Source organism: Oncorhynchus masou, chromosome 21 (assembly GCF_036934945.1).
Source record: "Oncorhynchus masou masou isolate Uvic2021 chromosome 21, UVic_Omas_1.1, whole genome shotgun sequence".
Lineage (NCBI taxonomy): Eukaryota > Metazoa > Chordata > Actinopteri > Salmoniformes > Salmonidae > Oncorhynchus > Oncorhynchus masou.
The window spans coordinates 29,017,549-29,041,354 of NC_088232.1; the positions used below are offsets into that span (position 1 = coordinate 29,017,549).

Below are 23,806 nucleotides of genomic sequence, written 5' to 3' on the forward strand. Positions count from 1 at the left end.
AATGTATGTAGTTCGGTCCTTGAGCTGTTCTTGTCTATTGATGTTCTGTATCATGGCATTCTGTATTATGTTTAGTGTTTTGCGTGGACCCCAGGAGTAGCTGCTGCTTTTGCAACAGCTAATGGGGATCCTAATAAGATACCAATACCAAACTAGCTAGATAGGAATAATAAGATCATACACGTAACGTTAGCTAGCTAACAGTACACTAACTTGAACTTTAAACGTCTGTCAAAATTAGAAACGTGTAATATCGTAAAATGTAGTAAACTAGATTATCTTACCCGTATACATAATTGATGGACGTCTCTCCCTGTCAGAGACCATGGTTGCCCTTAATTTGAAGATGTATCCGGATACAGGTGTTTCTCTCCTTAGCTATCATACTCGAATTCCACTGATTTCAAAACTCGGTCCTCCAGAAAGTGGAAAGCAACACTTAACGATAAAACATTTTTTTAAAGCAGCGTTAGACAGGATTACTTACAGTGCACATACTGACCATCTCAAATAGATGCGTGCTATATGGCAGACCATACCAAACTCATCTCTTGGCATGCCCACCCCTCTCATGATCTCAGCCAATCATGGTTAGCGGGAAGGTTGCTGTTTTTGCTGTGGGCAAACCAACTAGGCTCGTAATTTAACAATTTTATTCGTATTTACAGATGGCATACAAGTCTGTTGTTATCAAGGCACATGAAAGTTCACATGTTCCAGAAGGCATTTCTGCCCCCCAAAAAGTTGACGTTCAAATTGCTCTCCTATGACGCAGTGACCCAAGACATAAGCCTAGTTTCCTGAAACAAGTCACAAATTATATACAGAAATATAATTTACATAAGTATTCACACCCCGGAGTCATGTCAAAATCCCCTTTAGCAGCGATTACAGTTGAGTATTTCTGGTTAGGTCTCTAAGAGCTTTGCACACCTGGATTGTACACTATTTGCACATGATCATTTTTAAAATGATTCAAGCTCAGTTTAGTTGGTTGTTGATCATTGCTAGACAGCCATGTTCAAATCTTGCAATACATTTTCAAGCCGATTTAAGTGAACTGTAACACCACTCCAGAACATTCAACGAAGCCTTGGTAAACAACTCCAGTGTATATTTGGCCTTGTGTTTTAAGTAATTGTCCTGCTGAAAGGTGAATTAATCTCCCAGTGTCTGTTGGAAAGCAGACTGAACCAGGTTTTTCCTCTAGGATTTTGCCTGTGCTTAGCTCTATTCTGTTTATTTTTATCCCCCAAAAACGCCCTGATCCTTGCCGATGACCACCATACCCATACGATGATGCAGTCACCACTATCCTTGAAAATATGAAGAGCGGTACACAGTGATGTGTTGGATTTGCCCCAAACATAACACTTTCTATTCAGGACAAGTTAATTTGCCAATTCTTTTTGCAGTTTTACTCTAGTGCCTTATTGCAAACAGGATGCATGTTTTGGAATATTTGTATTCTGTACCGGCTTCCCTTTTTTTCACTCTGTCATTTAAGTTTGTATTGTGGAGTAACTACAATGTTGTTGATCCAACCTCAGCTTTCTCCCATCACTGCCATTAAACTTTAAAATAGTTCAAGGTCACCATTTGCCTCGTGGTGAAATCCCTGAGCGGTTTCCTTACTCTCCGGCATCTGAGTTAGGAAGGACGCCTTTATTTTTAGTGACTGGGTGTATTGATACACCATCCAAAGCGTAATTAAGAACTTCACCATGCTCAAAGGGATATTCAATGTTGCTTTTTAAATTTTTTTAACCCATCTACCAATAGGTGCCCTTCTTTGCAAGGCCTTGGAAAACCTCACTGGTCTTTGTGGTCGAGTCTGTTTAAAACTCACTGCTGACTGAGGGACGTTACCGATCATTGTGTGTGTGGGGTACAGGTGAGGTAGTCATTCAAAAATAATTTTCAAACACTGGCTAAATTTGTACTCCTGAACTTAGTCTTGCCATAACAAAGAGGTTGCATACTTACTGACTCAAGATATTTCAGCATTCCATTTCAATACATTTGTAAAAATGTATAAAAATATATATATAATTCCACTTTAACGTTATTGGCCAGTGGCACAAAATCTCAATTGAATCAATTTTAATTTCGGTCTGTAACAAAATGTGGGTAAAGTTGAGGGGTGTGAATACTCTGAAGGCACTGTATATGTAAGTGTGTTTGCTACATTTACACAGGCCCTTGGGCTAGATGCTATGTGCATTCCTCATTGAGCATGTCACCCGTGTGAAAGTGTGGATTATTCACGGTATACCGCACTCAGAGATGACAAATGAAAGCAATAAACGTGCAGCATTCACTTAAAATCGCCCCCCTTTCAGAAATAATCTTCAATGAATATGCAGTGAAGGGAAGTGGACTCCTGAAGACCATTCTCCCTCCATGCAATAAGATGAATGTGTATAGGCAGACTGAGCATACTGCAAGACTACGTTGAGGGATTGCGGCTGAGAAACTCCTTTGGCAGTTTAGGGTAATAAAATGGACAGGAACCAACGACCTATGAGTTTGAGGAATGTCATTAATCCAAAATTACTTTAGGGGCAAATGCTGCTCCTGCTGTAGAGTGGGAGCAAATGGATCAAGTGCCAAAGATAAAATGTGACAGGCAAGAGGAATACACCTTGATGTGTGAAAATGGAAATGAGTAACGAGACAACGCCACCAATCTGAAGGTTCCAAAAGTGCATCTTTATTTATGTGCCAGGGTAAAGGAGCATTGTATTTGTTATTCCCCGTTACCAACCCACAAGGCCGGAGAGAGAGCAGAACAAATATTTGCTTTTGCGAAAGAGAAAAGTGCAGACTGTTCTGCAAAAAGCTGATCGATAATTCTCTGACACTGACAATAAGTTACAACCTGCCAATGAGCCAATTCATCGTCCTGAGGAATTGGCTTGGGTTGACAACGACCCTAAGCAACATTTTGTTAAGACAGATAGGGTAGTTTTCCCCCCAATGTAATCTATATTCAGAGGCACTAGGAGACCATACTCGTGGGACTGGTTCAGCGGACTTTGGTTGCAGTGCAAACGGAAGAGAGTGTAAAGGGGCAAAACCCTCACTGAAAGAAAGGAAAGCATGAGGGCTGAATTCCATTTAATCATTCTTAGTGTATCATGAAGAAACTTCATTTCAAATCAATCATTCTAGTTTCCAATGACGTTATTCCCTCATGGGGAAACCAGTGGGGTGAAGATGCTGATACTGAGAGGAGTACTACATCAGAAAACACCCTGCCACTTTGGCCTAGTAAGACAAGAGCACAATATCACTACAAAAGGGCTTCTCTGTGGGTCAGTGAAATGTATATATTCCTGAGTCCTTTGTACCAGAGAGACACAGATTTTTGTAGGGAGATAGTAGCCTCCTGCCTACTGCCTCTGTAGTGTGACAGACAGTTCAATCTGAGATCTATTGCGTGGCGGAAACTAGATCTGCCTCAACTGGGAGCATCCGAAAGCAACAGAGGCTTCTCTAAAACAGGCAGGAGGCACTGAGAAACATGAGCCCTGGAGCGATCCCAAAGAGAGGGAAAGACAGGGACAGCACCGGGAGCCATAATCATCCAGAGGTTGTGACTAATTCATGATGGCGTCTCTCTCAATGTTTTATTAATGCAGCACTGGGGGTCTCGGATGGCACCCCTCTGTTGGACAAGGGGGGGGGGGTGTATATCAGTCCACGGCACAAATTACACTCCCACCGCCGCTTGGGAAGATTGAGAGCCATATATGAGTGTGTGTGTGGAATTAAGAGTTGTGGAATAAGCATTTGGCTCATGTAACATCCTGAGATAGGGCAAACTTTGTGATTTACTGTGAGCTGGATCCACAGTCTTTGTTTTGCATTGTTCCTAGCATGGCATATTCATGCACAGCATGGCTTAAAATTATAAACCTATTTGAAAACAGGGGGAACTTGAGCTGCTGCCTCAATGACCTTTCTGCTCCTACTGGAAATAAATTTAAAATGTGTTAATGCTTACACTATGTAGTACAGTCAAAAAAAAGTTGAGTTTGGAACGATAGAAGTCATGGCGTTGTCTTTTACCATATAGCCAACTCTGAAGGCTACGCCTTAAAAAATTAACTCTGAAGGCTATAGAATACGAAATCTGTATCAATATTTGTAATGTAACATTATATATATTCTCTCCTCAAATGGTCAGGATTTTGTAAAAACCAAAGACCTATTAAAAGCGTTTGGGTAAACCACACCACTCATTTTCCACATCTTCGAAGCCTCTTTTTCCAGTAAGGCCTATCAGATGCTAAGTCCCTGGAAAACTCCCTCTCCAAAGACATCCTCCTATCCTGCAGGAGCATGGAATTGTCACTAAGCATACCAGACAAATGAATGAACCAGACCCAAACCATTCAGACCGCATGGCTGTGGTCTCCTGTTGTTTTTTTATTTTTAGAAAGACCAAATCAAGGGCAGGGAAACTTTAAAACCTCTACAGGATCGGTGTCCCTATAATGGGACGGTTAAGCTCACATGCGCTAATGTGATTAGCATGATTTTGTAAGTAACAGAAAACTTCCCAGGACATAGACATGTCTTACTTGGGCAGAAAGCTTAAATCTGTGCTAATCTAACTGCACTGTCCAACTAACAGTAGCTATTACAAAGAAAAGATACCATGCTATTGTTTGAGGAGAGTGTACAACAACTAAAAAGATTTATCATGGCAACTGGTTTGATACATTCACCTCTGAAGTTAAATAATGTACTTACATTCAGTAATGTTGCTCTAATTTGTCACCCTGAGGATCCGGGAAATAAAATGTAGCATAGTTTGATAAAAATCCCATTTTATATACAAATGTACAGTTTAATGCGTTGAAGTCTCTGGCTCTACACACAACCCGCACAGCCATTTAGATGTGTGAAAGTTAGAGTATAAGCAAATGATCCAGCATGTACGACATTCCTAGGAGTGTGTAAACTTTTAAAAAATATATATGGTAATACAAAATATATGTTCTCTATAGTTACGCACTTGAAAATGTATCAATTGATTAACATTTGGGCAGACTTGATACAAAATATTGTTCAGTATTGCAATGCTTCACTGGATCAATCTGAAACTTTGCACACACACTGCTGCCATTTAATGTGCAAAATCTAAATTGCACCTAAACTGCAATATTATATTAAAGGACTTTCTCTAGCATTTCAAAGATGGAAAAAAATTAAAAAAAATTTGTATCATCTTTTTCCAGCTCTAATGTGTTACATTCTCCTACATTAATTTCACATTTCCACAAACTTCAAAGTGTATCCTTTCAAATGGTATCAAGAATATACATATCCTTGCTTCAGGTCCTGAGCTACATGCAGTTAGATATGGGTATGTCATTTTAGGCAAAAATGTAAAAAATGGGTCTGATCCCAAGGTTTAAATAAGACATTGGTTTTGTTGGCTTATTTTGAGTGGACTCGAGGGAAAGGGTCACTATGATTACTACATTCTACAACAGTCTCACGTAGCACTAGATACTTTGCTCTAGAATATTAATATGAACTAATGAATGAATAAATAAAAATACTACATGTGGTCAAAAGCTGGCATTAAATATTGGTCCATCATTGGCCAGCCTTAATTCTCAAAATTATATTTCCAAACATCTGAGGCAGTTTAATACTGCTGAAGTAGAAAGTGGTTGGAAGTAACTGAGAAGCTGTAAATAAAGCAGGCTATTAAGTGTTAAGTGTTAAGTCATGAAGGCTTTCCGTTTGACAAGTACAGGGCACTGGCCAATTATATGCATGGCTGCCTTTTACAACAGCCACTACAGAGACTTTGTATAGGACTGTTTTTTTCATCCTCCCTACATTTTCAATGCTGTCAGTTTATTTTAACCCACTGCACACCTCACAGATGAAGCTCTGGTACCACCAAACAGCCGAAAACATCCTGAGGACTGCTATGTCAGTTTCAAATGCAAAGAGGAAATGTACCTTTGGTTCAACTCTGGTCATGATACAGCACTTTGGCTGAGCGGTTGCCCTTATGTATCTAACTATCCAATCACATCATTGTTATCCTCTGTGCCGGTGTCCCCTAAGAGCATCAGCTCAACACAAGCTGTGAAACATTAACCACCATGACGTTCAATCATTTAGAAAGTAACTACATATCTCAGCAGAGAAAAGACATCCAAACTCGAGTTTGTCTGGCTCCAAACGCCTCCGTCAGATGCATCCTCTGCTACATGTTAAGAGTTTGGAATCAGCCGACTCCACTTGTTGTTACTGTAAGTCAAACATGGGCATTGGTGAGCACTCCAAAGCTACAGGACATGAGGGAAAAGGGGATACCTAGTCAGTTGTCCAACAATGTATTCACCTAAAATGTGTCTTCCGCATTTAACCCAACCCCTCTAAATCAGAGGTGCGGCAGGCTACCTTAATCAACATCCACGTCTTTGGCGCCCAGGGAACAGTTGCTGCCTTGCTCAGGGGCAGAACGACAATTTTCCCTTGTCAGCTCGGGGATTCGGCCAAAACACTCTAACCACTAGGCTATCTGCCTCCCCAGGAGCTTGTTTACTAGTCTCATGGAGAAGATTGTGAACATATTCTTATTTGGCCTTGAGCCAAGCTGTTAAAAGCCTCACTCAGACTTGGGTGCAATAAAACGTATACAATTCATTTTTGTGGCATCTACAAGAAAGCATGCTGAGTTTTCCACTGCAGTGAAGACAAGCAACAAACATCCTCATGGCATCAAGAATTTTACATTTTGTAAACATAAGCTTATTAGCTCTGATCCATTACACCACACAAGTACACAACATTGGCACACTAACTCAAATATATAGCAGTATGCCATCTCCAGATCATTTGTCTGATGCATAGATATTCAATAAAAGTCTGCCCCATTATAGATTTAAAATCTTGGAAGGAACTCAAAGCACTAACTCCTTGTCCAAATATCCCCTCTCCTCTGTTCCCCTCCAGTGTGAGAAGAGACCCTCACAGGCTCCATGCAGCCTTAAATCAGGAGCTGAGGAGAGGTAGCAGCCAAAGGGCAAGGTGGGGAGGAGAGAGGAATGTAAAAGAAAAAAATCTAAATAACACACCACCTCCTCTTCTCCTCAACTATCAGAGTTCAAGTCATAAAGAGATGGGATCCCTACTGCTAAACAAAAACATGTTACTTCTACACAGCCAAAGAAATGACCACAGTAAAGTCACTGGGCTGCCAAGTGGCTCGAGCTGTAATGGAGGAGTTTATATACATGTCAAACTAACCCGAATTCAGATGACCATACTACCCATGCTAGATTACAGACACATCATTTGGGGTGGCAGGGTAGCCTAGTGGTTAGAGCATTCGACTTGTAACCGGAAGGTTGCAAGTTCAAACCCCCGAGCTGAAAAGGTACAAATCTGTTGTTCTGCCCTTCAACAGGAAGTTAACCCACTGTTCCTAGGCCGTCATTGAAAATAAGAATTTGTTCTTAACTGACTTGCCTGGTAAAATAAAGAAATAAAAATTTATAGATCGGCAGATAAGGGTGCTCTCGAGTGGCTAGATGTTTTTTTTTACCATTCGGCCACCAATGCTCCTTACAGGACACATAACTGCACTCTATACTCCTCTGTAAACGGGTTCTCTCTGTATTCGTCACAACACCTACTGGTTGATGCTTATTTATAAAACCCTCTTAGGTCTCACTCCCCCCTATCTGAGATACCTACTGCAGTCCTCATCCTCCACATACAACACCCATTCTGCAAGTCACATTCTGTTAAATGTCCCCAAAGCACACACATCCCTGGATCGCTCCTCTTTTCAGTTCGCTGCAGCTAGCGACTGGAAACAAACTGCGACAAACACTCAAACTGGACAGTTTTATCTCAATCTCTTCATTCAAAGACTCAATCGTGGACAGTCTTGAGAGTTGTGGCTGCTTTGTGTGATGTATTGTTGTCTCTACCTTCTTGCTCCTTGTGACATTTCGGTCATGCAGTGTATAAACGTGACATGGAATTTTGTCACAGAAAATAGGTTTGCAGTATGGATCAGATGAAATGGAGGTCATTACCACTAAATAAATTCATAGAGAAGTTTTAGGTGTGCCACAGAATGTTATATCCCATCAAGTTGTGCAACTGTTCAAAAAAAGGTTGGCAACCACTGGTGCATACAAATCTAACTAGACCCAGTTACTGGCATTGGCACACACTAAGCTTGGGCAGTATCCAGATTTTCATTACTGTCCTTCACTCATCCCAGGATTTATGGTATTTATATATTTATATATATTTATATATTTACCGGTATAGCACACAAGGGGGTACTAAAAACACAAGTAAAGGCCTTTATTACCAGAACGCTAACAGAATTAGCATAAAATAGTGAAATCACATCGACGATGTTCTAAAAAAATTAAGCTACAACAAACTAATTGCAGACAGGCAAATCCAGCTCATAAAGTTATCCAAGCATAGCTAGTAGCTACCCAATGTCATTTCAGTGAGTGTGGACATTTACAAGCGAAAGGGATTGAGATTTTTTTTTTTAAAGGAACAAAGTTGTGATGAATGTTTTTTTCCAAAGGAAGAGCAGGACGCGTACACTGAGCAGAGGGGAGAAGAATGGAGGGAAAAACTGCTAATAGGAAGCACAGGAAAAAAATACTAATAGGAAGCACAGGAAAAAAATACTAATAGGAAGCACAGGAAAAAAATACTAATAGGAAGCACAGGAAAAAAATACTAATAGGAAGCACAGGAAAAAAATACTAATAGGAAGCACAGGAAAAAAAACTCATCCAGAGCTCTTTGACTTTGAGCAGAAAGCCATAAGATATCTGATGTTAGTAGTGAATTGCATATAAGTGTAACTTAATCACTTCATGTGCACCGCACAACGGAGACTCTCCAATAGTTATAGAACACTATAGACTCACCAGCTCCTGCTTCCTCCCGTTGTGCTATTTACGAACACGTGACTGTTCTGGGGAACTACGCTAAGCTTCACAATGTGACAGGTGAAATGAAGAAGAACGCAATATGCTTCAGCTAACATATTGCACAAATTGACTGCAGGTATTAACTTAAGTAGCTACAAATATTCAAATCTATTGAAAAACTTCAAAACTATTTCTTTTGAAGGTATTTACAGTATTGAGAAACCATCCTATTGCTTTTTCCAAATACCCCGGTATACGGTATACCGCCCAAGCCTAGCTTGCACACACATACAGGCACATACAGTCCTACACACAGACACCATCCTGCTGATGTGGCTGACGGAGTCCTGCACTTTCTCTCCACTCTAAATACTGAAAGCAAAGTGCCGCATCAATCTGCAGTGGCTTACTGAATCATCAGCCTTGAGAAGAATACAGAACATTCCTCAAAACCAAGACCAGACCAACCAAGTCGCACCTCCACAAACACTTATTTGTCAAGACTTTGAGAACATTGTGACTGCATTTCAAGCTAAACACTCAGGAACATTTCTCAAATACTGGCAAAGAAATGTAAATCCAAGTTTGACTTTCTCGTCACGACTACTTTCCCGAGGTAAGATGCCTGAAAACACTTTCATACAGCAACGACCTGGGAGAGAGTTAGAGAGGAGAAGTACAATGATCCAATATTTCTTAAGTTAACTATATGCGACTTTGAAGTGCTGAGAGATTCCGTGTAACCTTTCCTGATGGATACCTGCCTTTAAAAGCACTGTCATCCATCTTGTAGCGCAGATGGTGTCAATGCTTTTCATCTCTCTCTCTCTAAATAAATATGCATCCATCCTCGTTCCATCTGGACCGTGTGGGTTACACTGACCTCTCTGCAAAATCACATGTGAATACATAATCATGGTGGGGAGGATTTCTGCTGTGATTCAGACTTGATAACTAAGTTCAGACAGCTTTCTTGACCTACCTATTCACTACAGCTAAGAAGCTTAGTCTACAAATATGCCTGTGGGGCTACACACCAATCCATCTCCCTACATAATAAATCATCTATGAAGGTGAAGGGGGAGGCGGCTAACGTTCATAAAATCAGTGACAGATTGGTCCCAATTCAAGTTTGAGATCAATTCGTTCATGTTTGTCAGGCCTTCTTTTCTTGGTGGAGTATTTATTTATTTTATTTCACCTTTATTTAACCAGGTAGGCAAGTTGAGAACAAGTTCTCATTTACAATTGCGACCTGGCCAGGATAAAGCAAAGCAGTTCGACACATACAACGACACAGAGTTACACATGGAGCAAAACAAACATACAGTCAATAATACAGTATAAACAAGTCTATATACGATGTGAGCAAATGAGGTAAGGGAGGTAAAGGCAAAAAAAGGCCATGGTGGCAAAGTAAATACAATATGGCAAGTAAAACACTGGAATGGTAGATTTGCAATGGAAGAATGTGCAAAGTAGAAATAAAAATAATGGGGTGCAAAGGAGCAAACTAAATTAATTAATTAAATACAGTAGGGAAAGAGGTAGTTGTTTGGGCTGAAATATAGGTGGGCTATGTACAGGTGCAGTAATCTGTGAGCTGCTCTGACAGTTGGTGCTTAAAGCTAGTGAGGGAGATAAGTGTTTCCAGTTTCAGTGCTTTTTGTAGTTCGTTCCAGTCATTGGCAGCAGAGAACTGGAAGGAGAGGCGGCCAAAGAAAGAATTGGTTTTGGGGGTGACTAGAGATATACCTGCTGGAGCGTGTGCTACAGGTGGGAGATGCTATGGTGACCAGCGAGCTGAGATAAGGGGGGACTTTACCTAGCAGGGTCTTGTAGATGACATGGAGCCAGTGGGTTTGGCGACGAGTATGAAGCGAGGGCCAGCCAACGAGAGCGTACAGGTCGCAATGGTGGGTAGTATATGGGGCTTTGGTGACAAAACGGATTGCACTGTGATAGACTGCATCCAATTTGTTGAGTAGGGTATTGGAGGCCATTTTGTAAATGACATCGCCAAAGTCGAGGATTGGTAGGATGGTCAGTTTTACAAGGGTATGTTTGGCAGCATGAGTGAAGGATGCTTTGTTGCGAAATAGGAAGCCAATTCTAGATTTAACTTTGGATTGGAGATGTTTGATATGGGTCTGGAAGGAGAGTTTACAGTCTAACCAGACACCTAAGTATTTGTAGTTGTCCACATATTCTAAGTCAGAGCCGTCCAGAGTAGTGATGTTGGACAGGCGGGCAGGTGAGGGTAGCGATCGGTTGAAGAGCATGCATTTAGTTTTACTTGTATTTAAGAGCAATTGGAGGCCACGGAAGGAGAGTTGAATGGCATTGAAGCTTGCCTGGAGGGTTGTTAACACAGTGTCCAAAGGGCCAGAAGTATACAGAATGGTGTCGTCTGCGTAGAGGTGGATCAGAGACTCACCAGCAGCAAGAGCGACCTCATTGATGTATACGGAGAAGAGAGTCGGTCCAAGAATTGAACCCTGTGGCACCCACATAGAGACTGCCAGAGGTCCGGACAGCAGACCCTCCGATTTGACACACTGAACTCTTTCAGAGAAGTAGTTGGTGAACCAGGCGAGGCAATCATTTGAGAACACAAGGCTGTCGAGTCTGCCGATGAGGATGTGGTGATTGACAGAGTCGAAAGCCTTGGCCAGATCAATGAACACGGCTGCACAGTAATGTTTCCTATCGATGGCGGTTAAGATATCGTTTAGGACCTTGAGCGTGGCTGAGGTGCACCCATGACCAGCTCTGAAACCAGATTGCATAGCAGAGAAGGTATGGTGAGATTCGAAATGGTCGGTAATCTATTTGTTGACTTGGCTTTCGAAGACCTTAGAAAGGCATGGTAGGATAGATATGTCTGTAGCAGTTTGGGTCAAGAGTGTCCCCCCCTTTGAAGAGGGGGATGACCGCAGCTGCTTTCCAATCTTTGGGAATCTCAGACGAAACGAAAGAGAGGTTGAACATGCTAGTAATAGGGGTGGCAACAATTTCGGGCAGATAATTTTAGAAAGGAAGGGTCCAGATTGTCTAGCCCGGCTGATTTGTAGGGGTCCAGATTTTGCAGCTCTTTCAGAACATCAGCTGAACGGATTTGGGAGAAGGAGAAATGGGGAAGGTTTGGGCGAGTTGCTGTGGGGGGTGCAGTGCTGTTGACCGGGGTAGGAGTAGCCAGGTGGAAAGCATGGCCAGCCGTAGAAAAATGCTTATTGAAATTCTCAATTATGGTGGATTTATCAGTGGTGAGTGTTTCCCATCTTCAGTGCAGTGGGCAGCTGGGAGGAGGTGTTCTTGTTCTCCATGGACTTTACAGTGTCCGACAACTTTTGAGTTAGTGTTGCAGGAAGCAAATTTCTGCTTGAAAAAGCTAACCTTGGCTTTTCTAAATGCCTGTGTATAATGGTTTCTAGCTTCCCTGAACAGCTGCATATCACGGCGGCTGTTCGATGCTAATGCAGAACGCCATAGGATGTTTTTGTGTTGGTTAAGGGCAGTCAGGTCTGGGGAGAACCAAGGGCTATCTGTTCCTGGTTCTAAATTTCTTGAATGGGGCATGTTTATTTCAAATGGTTAGGAAGGCATTTAAAAAAAATATCCAGGCATCCTCTACTGACGGGATGAGATCAATATCCTTCCAGGATACCCCGGCCAGGTCGATTAGAAAGGCCTGCTCGCTGAAGTGTTTCAGGGAGCGTTTTACAGTGATGAGTGGAGGTCGTTTGACCGCTGACCCATTACGGATGCAGGCAATGATCGCTAAGATCTTGGTTGAAGATAGCAGAGGTGTATTTAGAGGGCAAGTTGGTTAGGATGATATCTATGAGGGTGCCCGTGTTTAAGGCTTTGGGGAGGTACCTGGTAGGTTCATTGATAATTTGTGTGAGATTGAGGGCATCAAGTTTAGATTGTAGGATGGTTGGGGTGTTAAGCATGTTCCAGTTTAGGTCGCCTAGCAGCACGAGCTCTGAAGATAGATGGGGGGGGGGGGGCAATCAGTTCACATATGGTGTCCAGAGCACAGCTGGGGGCAGAGGGTGGTCTATAGCAGGCTGCAACGGTGAGAGACTTGTTTTTAGAGAGGTGGATTTTTAAAAGTAGAAGTTCAAATTGTTTGGGTACAGACCTGGATAGTAGGACAGAACTCTGCAGGCTATCTTTGCAGTAGATTGCAACACCGCCCCCTTTGGCAGTTTTATCTTGACTGAAAATGTTGTAGTTTGGAATTAAAACGTCAGAATTTTTGGTAGTCTTCCTAAGCCAGGATTCAGACACAGCTAGAACATCCGGGTTGGCAGAGTGTGCTAAAGCAGTGAATAGAACAAACTAACGGAGGAGGCTTCTAATGTTAACATGCATGAAACCAAGGCTATTATGGTTACAGAAGTCGTCAAAAGAGAGCGCCTGGGAAACAGGAGTGGAGCTGGGCACTGTAGGGCCTGGATTCACCTCTACATCGCCAGAGGAACAGTAGAATAAGGGTGCGGCTAAAAGCAATAAGAATTGGTCGTCTAGAACAGAGAGTAAAAGGCGGTTTCTGGGGGCGATAAAATAGCATCAAGATATAATGTACAGACAAAGGTATGGTAGGATGTGAATACAGTGGAGGTAAACCTAGGTATTGAGTGATGAAGAGAGTTATTGTCTCTAGAAATATAATTGAAACCAGGAGATGTCATTGCATGTGTGGGTGGTGGAACTAATAGGTTGGATAAGGTATAGTGAGCAGGACGAGAGGCTCTACAGTGAAATAAGCCAATAAACACTAACCAGAACAGCAATGGATAAGGCATATGGACATTAAGGAGAGGCATGCTTAGTCGAGTGATCAAAAGGGTCTGGAGAGTGGAGAGGTTGGTTGGGGTCACGGCGATTTAGACAGCTAGCCAGGCCATCGGTAGCAAGCTAGCATAGGATGGACGTCTGTTATTAGCCACCTCTTGCGTTCCGTCAGTAGATTAGTGGGGTTCCGTGTGGTAGAGGGGATTAATCCAAATCACACAACAACAAAAATAAAAACAATAGATATAGTTAGAGGCCCAAGAAGAAAAAATAATGAATAATAAAAAATAAATAAATTGTCCGATTGTCTATTCAGATAGCAGCCGATAAGACAGCTAACGGTTCGCAGGCCGCAGATGGGCGTTCAGGTAACGTTGCGACGGAGGATGTCTCAGGTTCACATATACCTACAGGGAGATAGGCTGCTGGAATGTCAACACACACAAAGAGAGACACACACAGAGACCCTTTACACATGCAACCATGGTCATCCACACCAGGGTTAACACACAAGCACATGCATACAAAAGCATGTGCTCCCACACACAAACGTACACCTGCATAAGCACTTAGCATACAAAACACACAAAAAAAACACAGATTTGTTAGTGTGACATGACATGGTCTTGCTGTGTATTGATCAGACAGGAACGGCTCCATATCACTGCCTGCTCCTCATTTCCTGCTATTAACTCCCTTAAGCCCTGACCAGCCTCCGACACACAGACAGACAAACGGGCAAACGATACAAGAACATCCAAAACTGCAAAGGTGCTGGTTTACCCTTTGTTTATACTGTACTTTGTCAATATAGTCTTCAACACTTGTTTAGCTGTCCTGCCCAGTGTAAAAGCCCTGAGATTCAGTACTGGAGAGAGACAAACATGGGAACACAGCGATCAAAGTCTGATCCCACTGACTTGGCCCTGCCTGGGTTCCTGGCACTGCGCCAGCACTTTCCTTCTCTCTCATACGGAGTACGAAGCCCTGATGCACTATCCTTTAGGTTTGTGTTTGTGTGAGTGACAGAGACTGAGATCAATGTCCTTTTATACAAGCTTATAGAGCACACACACAGCAACAACAGCATCCACTGTACCACTGTTTATGTCCCAACTTCCTTCCAATGTCTGACTACATTTCCACCAATTCAAACCCATTTTATAAAAAGCAGTGCAAGAGTTTCCAGACATTAATCCAACAGTGTATACATTACACCCTGTTTAATGCATTCCTATAACACTGACAGTGCAGCGATAGTACATTTTAATAGCCAGCCCATTGATTTGAGGAAAATAATGCTCCAGGAAATGCCCTGTAGTGGAGTCATTTAAGTAACACTATTCTACTTGATGATCCCAGAGTACACTGACTCACTTGCTAGTTATGGCCCTCCTGGCCAAACAGTCAAGTCAGCGAGCGTTCGTGTGGTTCCTGCCGAGACAGAAGTGAAAGACAACAAGGAGAAGTGCAGTCGCAGCATCTTGTCCAGGCCTATAGGGTTCAGTGAAGAATGCACCGACCGCACATCTCCCTGAGAACAACAGAACATCCATCCCATTCACACCCACAACTCCCACTCAGTGAACAAAACACACACCTTTAAACTTTTAGCTTTCTTGTTGCTAGAAGTCAATTGTACAAAATCATGGCCTTGAGCGTGAATTGATTTAAGATCAACGCTGTAAAGAACACCTTGTCAAGACCAACATTGGCAGTAATTTAATTTCACTGTGCATTGAGCACCAATAAATTAAAATCAGGCTACTTGGTGACATTTATTCAATAACGGTTATGTGTCATGATAAAGTGCATTGTATGCAAACGTAACGAGACCATTCATGACAATGTTCTTTGAGAGATCTCTATGAAATGTAAATATAGTCTGAATGAAAGGATGCTCTACTCTCTGCTTGAGTAAAGACATGCAGTAGGGCATTATACCAGTAATGGACTGACTGGACCGATCTGAACGGCATCCATCTTGCCTGGGGTCACTGGCTGTAGCGGTACACTACGTTCAGTGGCCAGAGAAAGTGAAGTACAGTAGAGCGCTCTGGGCTCACTGATCCTAGGTCAGTATGGTGGCCATGTCAACACAGTAGCCTTACTGTACCAAAGGCGTGTCAATAGCTTCTTACATAATAAAAGTGCCTCTGTATTTTGATGGGCCTCACTGCCTACTGTTCTGTACCACTGGAGCAGCAGTCATGGGATTGTCAAATCATCCTTGAGGTTTTCCCACACACAAGGACGCACAGAAGTATGGCTGTCAATGACAACAAAAGAAATCATAAATGGTGGTCGACCAAGAATCAGCTGTTCTTTCGATTGGTCGTCATTTTCAACAACAAAAAATCCGGCTGTTGAAATCAGGTTCATTTTCAGTTCTGAATGAAAGTTGAAAACAAGTCATTTATAGAGGTCAAAGTTTGGACCAAATCAAGTCTGGTCCTGACAACAGCTAAACCAAACATAAACATCGATCATTGGTTCAGATTTGGTCTGGACCAATGTCCGTGGAGGTGACAGCCAAAAGGCAGCGGTCCGTGCGGACTGTGCTTACACAACGGAATTTTATGAATGCCCATCCACGTGGTAACCGACTGTTTGTAAAACAGGCCATTGCACTGGCTTAATTAGTCCTGATACCTATGACTAATAAAGTTGGCTATTTAAGCACTGAATATCAGCTACCCAACCTTATCAGGAGTTATCGTGAGTCTATTTGCAATGTGTTTACACAGCTGGAAAAGCAGAAGTATTTTATTTTTCACTATGATGAGCTTTTCAATTGTTTTTACAGATACAAACATGAAACCACTGATCAGGACAATGGGGTGAAACTCCTTCTCCAATCCATAAAGTCCATTTAGGATATTTGATCGGAGAAACCTGCATTATGTAAAAAATGTCTGTCGAATTACATTGTCATACAGTTTATCTCCAGCCTGTCGATTACAGAAAAGGCCACTTTCTACCTATCCTATATCTGCTACTTGAGTTATGTTAGTTTATTTTATTGACCGAACGTTGGTGGAGCGCCAATCTGAAGTGGTAGATTGCCGAGTATCAACTGCAAGATAAAGAATGGTTGGCTGTTTTTACCTTCACCGTGGACATCATGGTCCCCATGAATGAACTGATCAGCCTCATCAGCCTTGTCAAAACCTTCAAGGGAAAATTAATCCTCCTGACCAGCTAAGTAGAAGCCAACAATCTCACCCACCTTCCGACACTACTAGTCTGTTCCCTATCAGGTGACCAGCGGGAGAAGTATACATCGCTAAGTAGAAGCCAACAATCTCACCCACCTTCCGACACTACTAGTCTGTTCCCTATCAGGTGACCAGCGGGAGAAGTATACATCGCTGCTGCGTGCTTTGAACAGCGAGTTTCCTCGTCGTTTTGAGGATTTCAAAGTCTTGGAAAATGACCAGCTGTTGGTTTCCTCTCCTTTCACCTTCAATGTGGACAACGCTCCCACTGATCTGCAACTTGAGGTTCGATCGTCAGTCTGATGCAGTGTATGGAGAACTATTTAAACTATTTAAAACAATTTAAAACAATGTCACTGACGAGGTTCTATGCATCTCTTGATGAAAAAAAAGAGAGTCATGCCCAGACTCTGTTTGTACTGTTTGGGTCAACCTATGTATGTGAACAGACATGTTCAGTGATGAAATATAACAAGTCAAGGCACAGATCATCTCTTACTGACTCACCACTCAGCAATCCTGCTCATAGCGACGTCAGAAACTATACCCGATTTCACCGATCTAGTCAATGCCCATCAGAGACTTCACTCCTCACACTGAGTAGTTTAAATTTAAATGTTGAGCTCTTGGTGTTTTTGTTCATACCCAATAACAAGAGCTCTGTCCGTGGTGCTGAATGCAGTGTACATTTCCCTCTGTGTAGTTCATTGCATGTTTAATAATGAAATTACCAACAAAAATCAGAACATGGGTGTGGTTTATATATGTGCATGTTAAAAAAGTAAAATAAGCAGCATATCTGGATGTGATTTACAGTAGATATATCTGTCAACAGTCATACACATGACGTATAGTCCCGTAATATGATCCTGGCACCCGATGGCAAAAATATATTCTTATGTGGCCCTCCATGGAAAATTATTGCCTAGTCGGTAGTGAATGTGTACAGCTCCTACAAGCTGATGAGCCATATAGAGGGACAGAATCTGTGCTGTCCCACAAAGCACAACCCTTACAAGATGTAGTAGTAGACCTACATGTACAAGGAACCCAGAATGGAATTGTGAATGTGCATCCATTCACATAGCAGTCAGTGGGACAAACGGAGGATTCTTCTTCCCCATCCAACAAATTCCACCAACAGTCTTTGCATCACAAATTTACAGTGATATTTAAAGCGACGCTATAGAGGTTTTGAATAATTTCAGCCAGTAGTTTTGAAAGTAGTGTTCACAAGCCAAAATGTCTTATTTCTTCCACTCGATGTTGGAACATTGTTGAGGGGATTTGCATCCATTTAGCCACAAGAACATTAGTGAGGTTGGGCACTGATGTTGGGCGATTCATTCCGAGGGTGTTAAATGGGGTTGAGGTCAGGGCTCTGTACAGGCCAGTCAAGTTCTTACACACCGATCGACAAACCATTTCTGTATGGACCTCGCTTTGTGCACAGGGGCATAGTCATGCTGAAACGGGAAAGGGCTTTACCCAAACTCCAGCCCCAGACCATTATTCCTCCTCCGCCAAACTTTACAGTTAGCACTACGCAGTCGGGCAGGTAGCGTTCTCCTGGCATTCACCAAACCCAGATTCATCCGTTGGACTGCCAGATGGTTAAGTGTGATTCATCACTCAAGAGAACGTGCTTCCACTGCTCTAGAGTCCAACTGTGGCGAGCTTTACACCACTCCAGCTGACACTTGGCATTACTCTTGGTGATCTTAGGCTTGTGCCCTGCTGCTTGGCCAGTTCTTGTGCTGACGTTGCTTCCAGAGGAACTTTGGAACGAGGTAGTGAGTGTTGCAACTGAGGACAGACGATTTTCAGCAATCAGCGGCCCCGTTCTGTGAGCTTGTGTGGCCTACCACTTTGCGGCTCAAACATTGTTGCTCCTAGACGTTTCTATTTCACAATAACAGCACTTACAGTTGACCAGGACAACTCTAGCAGAGCAGAAATGTGACGAACTGACTTGTTGTAAAGGTGGCATCTTATGACAGTGCCATGTTGAAAGTCACTGAGCGCTTCAGTAAGTCCATTCTACTGCCAATGTTTGTCTATGGAGATTGCATGGCTGCATATATCAATATTTATTTTTCTTCTTGCAATTCGTATATGTTACAAATCCACTTCGTACAACATGTTACGAATTTGTAGGTGCTTTAAGTTCTAAGAAAAAGGTGCACAAGAATTTAAAAAATAATAATAATCTGACCAATATGGAAATGGTGAAGAGGAGTGCTGTGCAGTACTACAGACATCAGGGTAAAAAGAGTGTCAACTGTCATATTGCACCATGTTGTAATTACTTACTGGAAGACTACACTGAGTCTTGACGCGGTGGCACCAGCAAGGTAGTTTTGGCCTTCAAGGTTAAGGTTTACAGCAGTAAACAGGCTCTTCAGAGAGCGTATTAGTAGGTGAATTGAAGGGGACGTGTGTTGCAATGTGGCTGTGGTCTCTCTAGCATGTTACCTCAAGTCCAGGCTGATAACACTGACAGTGAGGATAATCACTCTGGGCACACGTTGGATCAGATGCAGTACAGCCCCCTCTAGTTGGTCCACCAACACACACACACCCATACAAATAAACACACACACACACACACTCATACCACTGCCATCTAGAAACCTGTCAATAGCAGGGACAATAGCACAGACAATGCTACAGGGAAACCTGTCAGTCTGGAGTAGTCATCAGCAGAGGAGCCCCAGCACTCACAGATATGAAGAGAGGAAAGGAACACAAGACTGTAAAGAGAGGAACGGCAAAACAACGAGAGAAAAAAACTAGGAAAGGTTAGGAGGTAAAAAGAGGAAAGACAAATAAATGAAAAAGGTGAAAAATGAAGGTTGTAGTACCCGAAAGGCAGATGAAGGTCATGTAGTCTCCCTGTCCTCCAGTAGCCAGGAAGGGGATCTTCTTCTTGGTCCTCCTCTTCACCTGCACGGCTGCAAGCATCTTCTCATCGTGGGGCGTGAACACCACCTTGTTGATGGCTGACTTGGCACTCATCTTGGGGAGGGGGAGAGTCGCAGAGAGAGAGAGGGTAGATGGAGAGGAGTTCGTCAGCTCTCCTCTGTGGATGGAAAGAGATAAGATCATTGGTGAGTGTTACTTTGGTGGAAGGGGTTAGGTTATAGGGTTTAATATTTTCCCAGTATTTTACAAATGTTGCATCCTGAGAATAAACCTCTTCTCCCGGGTAGCCCGGTATTTCCTGACAAAACCAGAAGTGTAATTCAAAACTATATGAAGCATATAAATATATATATATTTTTTAAATCAAGCCTGATGCTTCCTGAGCCTGATAAGCTATACATTATATAGTGGGGCAAAAAAGTATTTAGTCAGCCACCAATTGTGCAAGTCCTCCCAATAAATAAGATGAGGCCTGTAATTTTCACAGGTACACTTCAACTACGACAGACAAAATGAGAAGAATAAAAAAAAAAAATCACATTGTAGAATTTTTAATGAATTTATTTTCAAATTATGGTGGAAAATAAGTATTTGGTCAATAACAAAAGTTTCTCAATACTTTGTTTTATACCCTTTGATGGCAATGACAGAGGTCAAACGTTTTCTGTAAGTCTTCACACACTGTTGCGGGTATTTTGGCCCATTCCTCCATGCAGATCTCCTCTAGAGTAGTGATGTTTTGGGGCTGTTGCTGGAAAACACGGACTTTCAACTCCCTCCAAAGATCTATGGGTTTGAGAACTTCAGACGGGCCTGGACATGTACTGGCTTAAGCAGGGGGACACGTCTGGCACTGCAGGATTTGAGTCCCTGGCGGAGTAGTGTGTTACTGATGGTAACTACACGTTTTGACCGCACGGGGTGAGATCTTGTGTGGAGCCCCAGATCGAGGGAGATTATCAGTGGTCTTGTATGTCTTCCATTTCCTAATAATTGCTCCCACAGTTGATTTCTTCAAACCAAGCTGCTTACCTATTGCAGATTCAGTCTTCCAAGCCTGGTGCAGGTCTACAATTTTGTTTCTAGTGTCTATAATTTGCAAATAAATTCAGTAAAAATCCTACAATGTGATTTCTGGATTTTCTCTCTCATTTTGTCCGTCATAGTTGAAGTGGACCTATGATAAAAAGATGAGGCCTGTCATTTTCAAGTAGGAGAACTTGCACAATTGGTGGCTGACTAAATACTTTTTTGCCCCACTGTACATTTTATGAACCCAAGCCCCCCCAAAAAACTAAATGATTGTGTCATTATCCAATACATATGATTCATAGGCTTTATAGGCCAGATATGCTTTACGCACATCATAAAAACATAAAAGCCCATAGATGTAGCTAGCTATATGCTCTCTTGGGTAAATAAATGAAACAAGCTCCAGTTGGCTAATCTTTTTGAGTGTGAACTGTATTACATGGACTGGAATTATGCACCTCCAACTCATGATGAAGCTGGGACAGAACTTTCTGGTGCATCACGTGGATTCTGGTGCATTACATACGGCCTACAAAGTTAGAAGTATAGGCTAGAGAATTTGATTTTAAAATATAATAGGGCCTATTTGTATTAGTAGGGGACTGACTCATACATACATTTTATAATATATCCCCTAATGTTATAGCCTACCTCTTTCTATTGTTGCTTCATTCTTTCCTCACAACAGTTAAGTTACATTGTCCTCATTCATTATTTTAATGACATGCTTGTATAATAGGACTATAATTAGATTCAGACGGCTTTCACGAAGATTGAATTGTTATATGTCTGAATAAATAAATGCTATAGCCTACCGCCATTGCGTGTTCTCGCTTCTTTCAAATGACCCGTGAGTTCTATTGTCTGCAGTAATTAACAGTCAGCAAAGTCTATTGCTATGAGAAATACACACAAAAAAGTCCAGCAAACTATTCTAGTATAGCTTTCCTTGCATGGGACCCCAAGAGCTAAGGAGATTTTTTTAAGGAGAGAGGCCAGAGGAGCACAGGTGTGTGCATATTGCACAAGAGACAGAGGCTATAAGTTAGAAGCTTATTATGCATAACCCATCATTAATTAGCTAAATAGAAGGCTGCTTTGAATGCATTACCTGAAAGAGGTAAGCTAGGACATCTATATATGCATATATCAATCTTGAACAGGATGATCTATTTTGGATGCAATTTGTATCTAATTGAGAAAGACTGCGAGAGTGCTTGCGCATGCATTGATTTAATGCAACAACATCCGAGTGATAGGCTGTTTTAAAACTCTGCAGGTGCAAAAAAATACATCTTCACATTCTTCCAGAATCTCCCATAAGTGTTCAATTGGGTTGAGATCTGGTGACAGTCAGTCATGGCATATGGTTGACATTATGTTCATGCTCATCAAACCATTCAGTGACCACTCGTACCCTGTGGATGGGGGCATTGTCATCTTGTTGGGGCATAGCCATTGTAGCCAAAAGAATTCACTGCCCAGCATTTTTACAATTGACCCGAAGCACGATAGGATGCTAATTGCTTGATTAACTCAGGAACTCCACCTGTCTGGAAGCACCTGCTTTCAATATACTTTGTAGCCCTCATTTACTTAAGTGTTTCCATTATTTTGGCAGTTACCTGTAGCTCTCACTTTCACATAACTCATGCTTTGTCAATGAAAACTTTATCCAGAGCATTCTATCCTAAATCAAATCAGTCCAGCCAATATCACAGAATTATTCTTATAATGAAGGGAGGAAAAGACACACTGGTAGAAACAATGTCTTTGTTACATGTCAGAAGAAATCACATACCCAGAAATCACATTGCGAAAGCAGTGAGATCAGTCCCGGAAAAAATAAAATAAAAATGGCCATTACATCCGACAGCTCTGTGCTTTTCCAGTCCCCAGCGTCAGAAAGATCACTCCAATCTCATTTCAGAAACATTCTGCTCCCCAAAATAAATGGCCCTATAAAAGAATGTAATGACAGAATGAGTGACTGCCTCCAATATGGAAGACAGGCCATAGTTTGTGGAGTGGTGCAAATATCGACATCTCTTAATATTACACAGGCAATTTTCCTTCCAACATCTGCTGCAAAATTTTAATGACTTCAGTTAGGAAACTCTTCAGAAACATCTCATTGCCATTGAACAGTCATCCCATTTGACATTATTTGAAATACATATTTTAAATTTAACTTAGTTCACATTATAAACTGTCAGCTCCTCATCGAATGAGACAAAACACCCAGGTCCACAAACACAATGTGCTTTGCTGATCGTGTCAGTGCTGAGGCAGTGCAAATGTGGTTACAATAATGGAGGAGGTAGTCATAAACAATAGCGTTTAATTGTGTCCAAATGCTCTCCAGGGAACTATGGAGTTTAATCATTGTCTCAGCCAGACACACACACGGAGGTGGTGCACTGGTGATACAAAAATATAACTGTCCGTCACAAAAAATGGTACATGAATTAGGCGACTCAGAGGAGGCATAGCAACAATGCCATCGTCAATTTGGATTTCTAATAAGCAGGCCCAAAATACTTGTTTTTCCACACTGCATTGAGCTTCAGATAAGTGTTTGGCAGTTGAGGAGGAGAAGCAAGGAAACAAAATAGTTTCACAGAAACATAATCCGCAGCGTTCGAAGCAATGCCAAGACAAATTAATTGTAGGGAAAACACTAACAGCTTTTTGAAGTTTTGATGGAGCAAGAACAGTTGACTTATTAAACCAGATAAGCAAACTACTGTACATCAAGGTTAAGCTTCCAACACTGAGGATTATATTTGTGAAACTATTTTGTTTCTCCTACTCAACTGCCAAACACTTATTTGAAGCTCTGTTAGGAGAAACACTGAACACCCATGTCTCTTCATC

The 23,806-nt window shown here is 41.9% G+C and overlaps 1 protein-coding gene across 3 annotated transcripts in view; it reads right to left on the reverse strand.

Annotated features, from left to right (window-relative positions):
• Window positions 1–23,806, reverse strand: part of LOC135508061 (syntaxin-binding protein 6-like) — a 97,164-nt gene that overhangs the window by 56,845 nt on the left and 16,513 nt on the right. For 2 of the 3 annotated variants that reach the window (XM_064927983.1, XM_064927981.1), the window contains exon 2: window positions 19,837–20,054. In XM_064927983.1, coding sequence (XP_064784055.1) covers window positions 19,837–19,990 — 154 coding nt within the window. In that variant the 5' untranslated portion in view covers window positions 19,991–20,054. Of the gene's footprint in view, window positions 1–19,836; window positions 20,055–22,730; window positions 22,889–23,806 lie in introns of all 3 variants that reach the window. The other variant, XM_064927982.1, reaches the window with a different exon arrangement.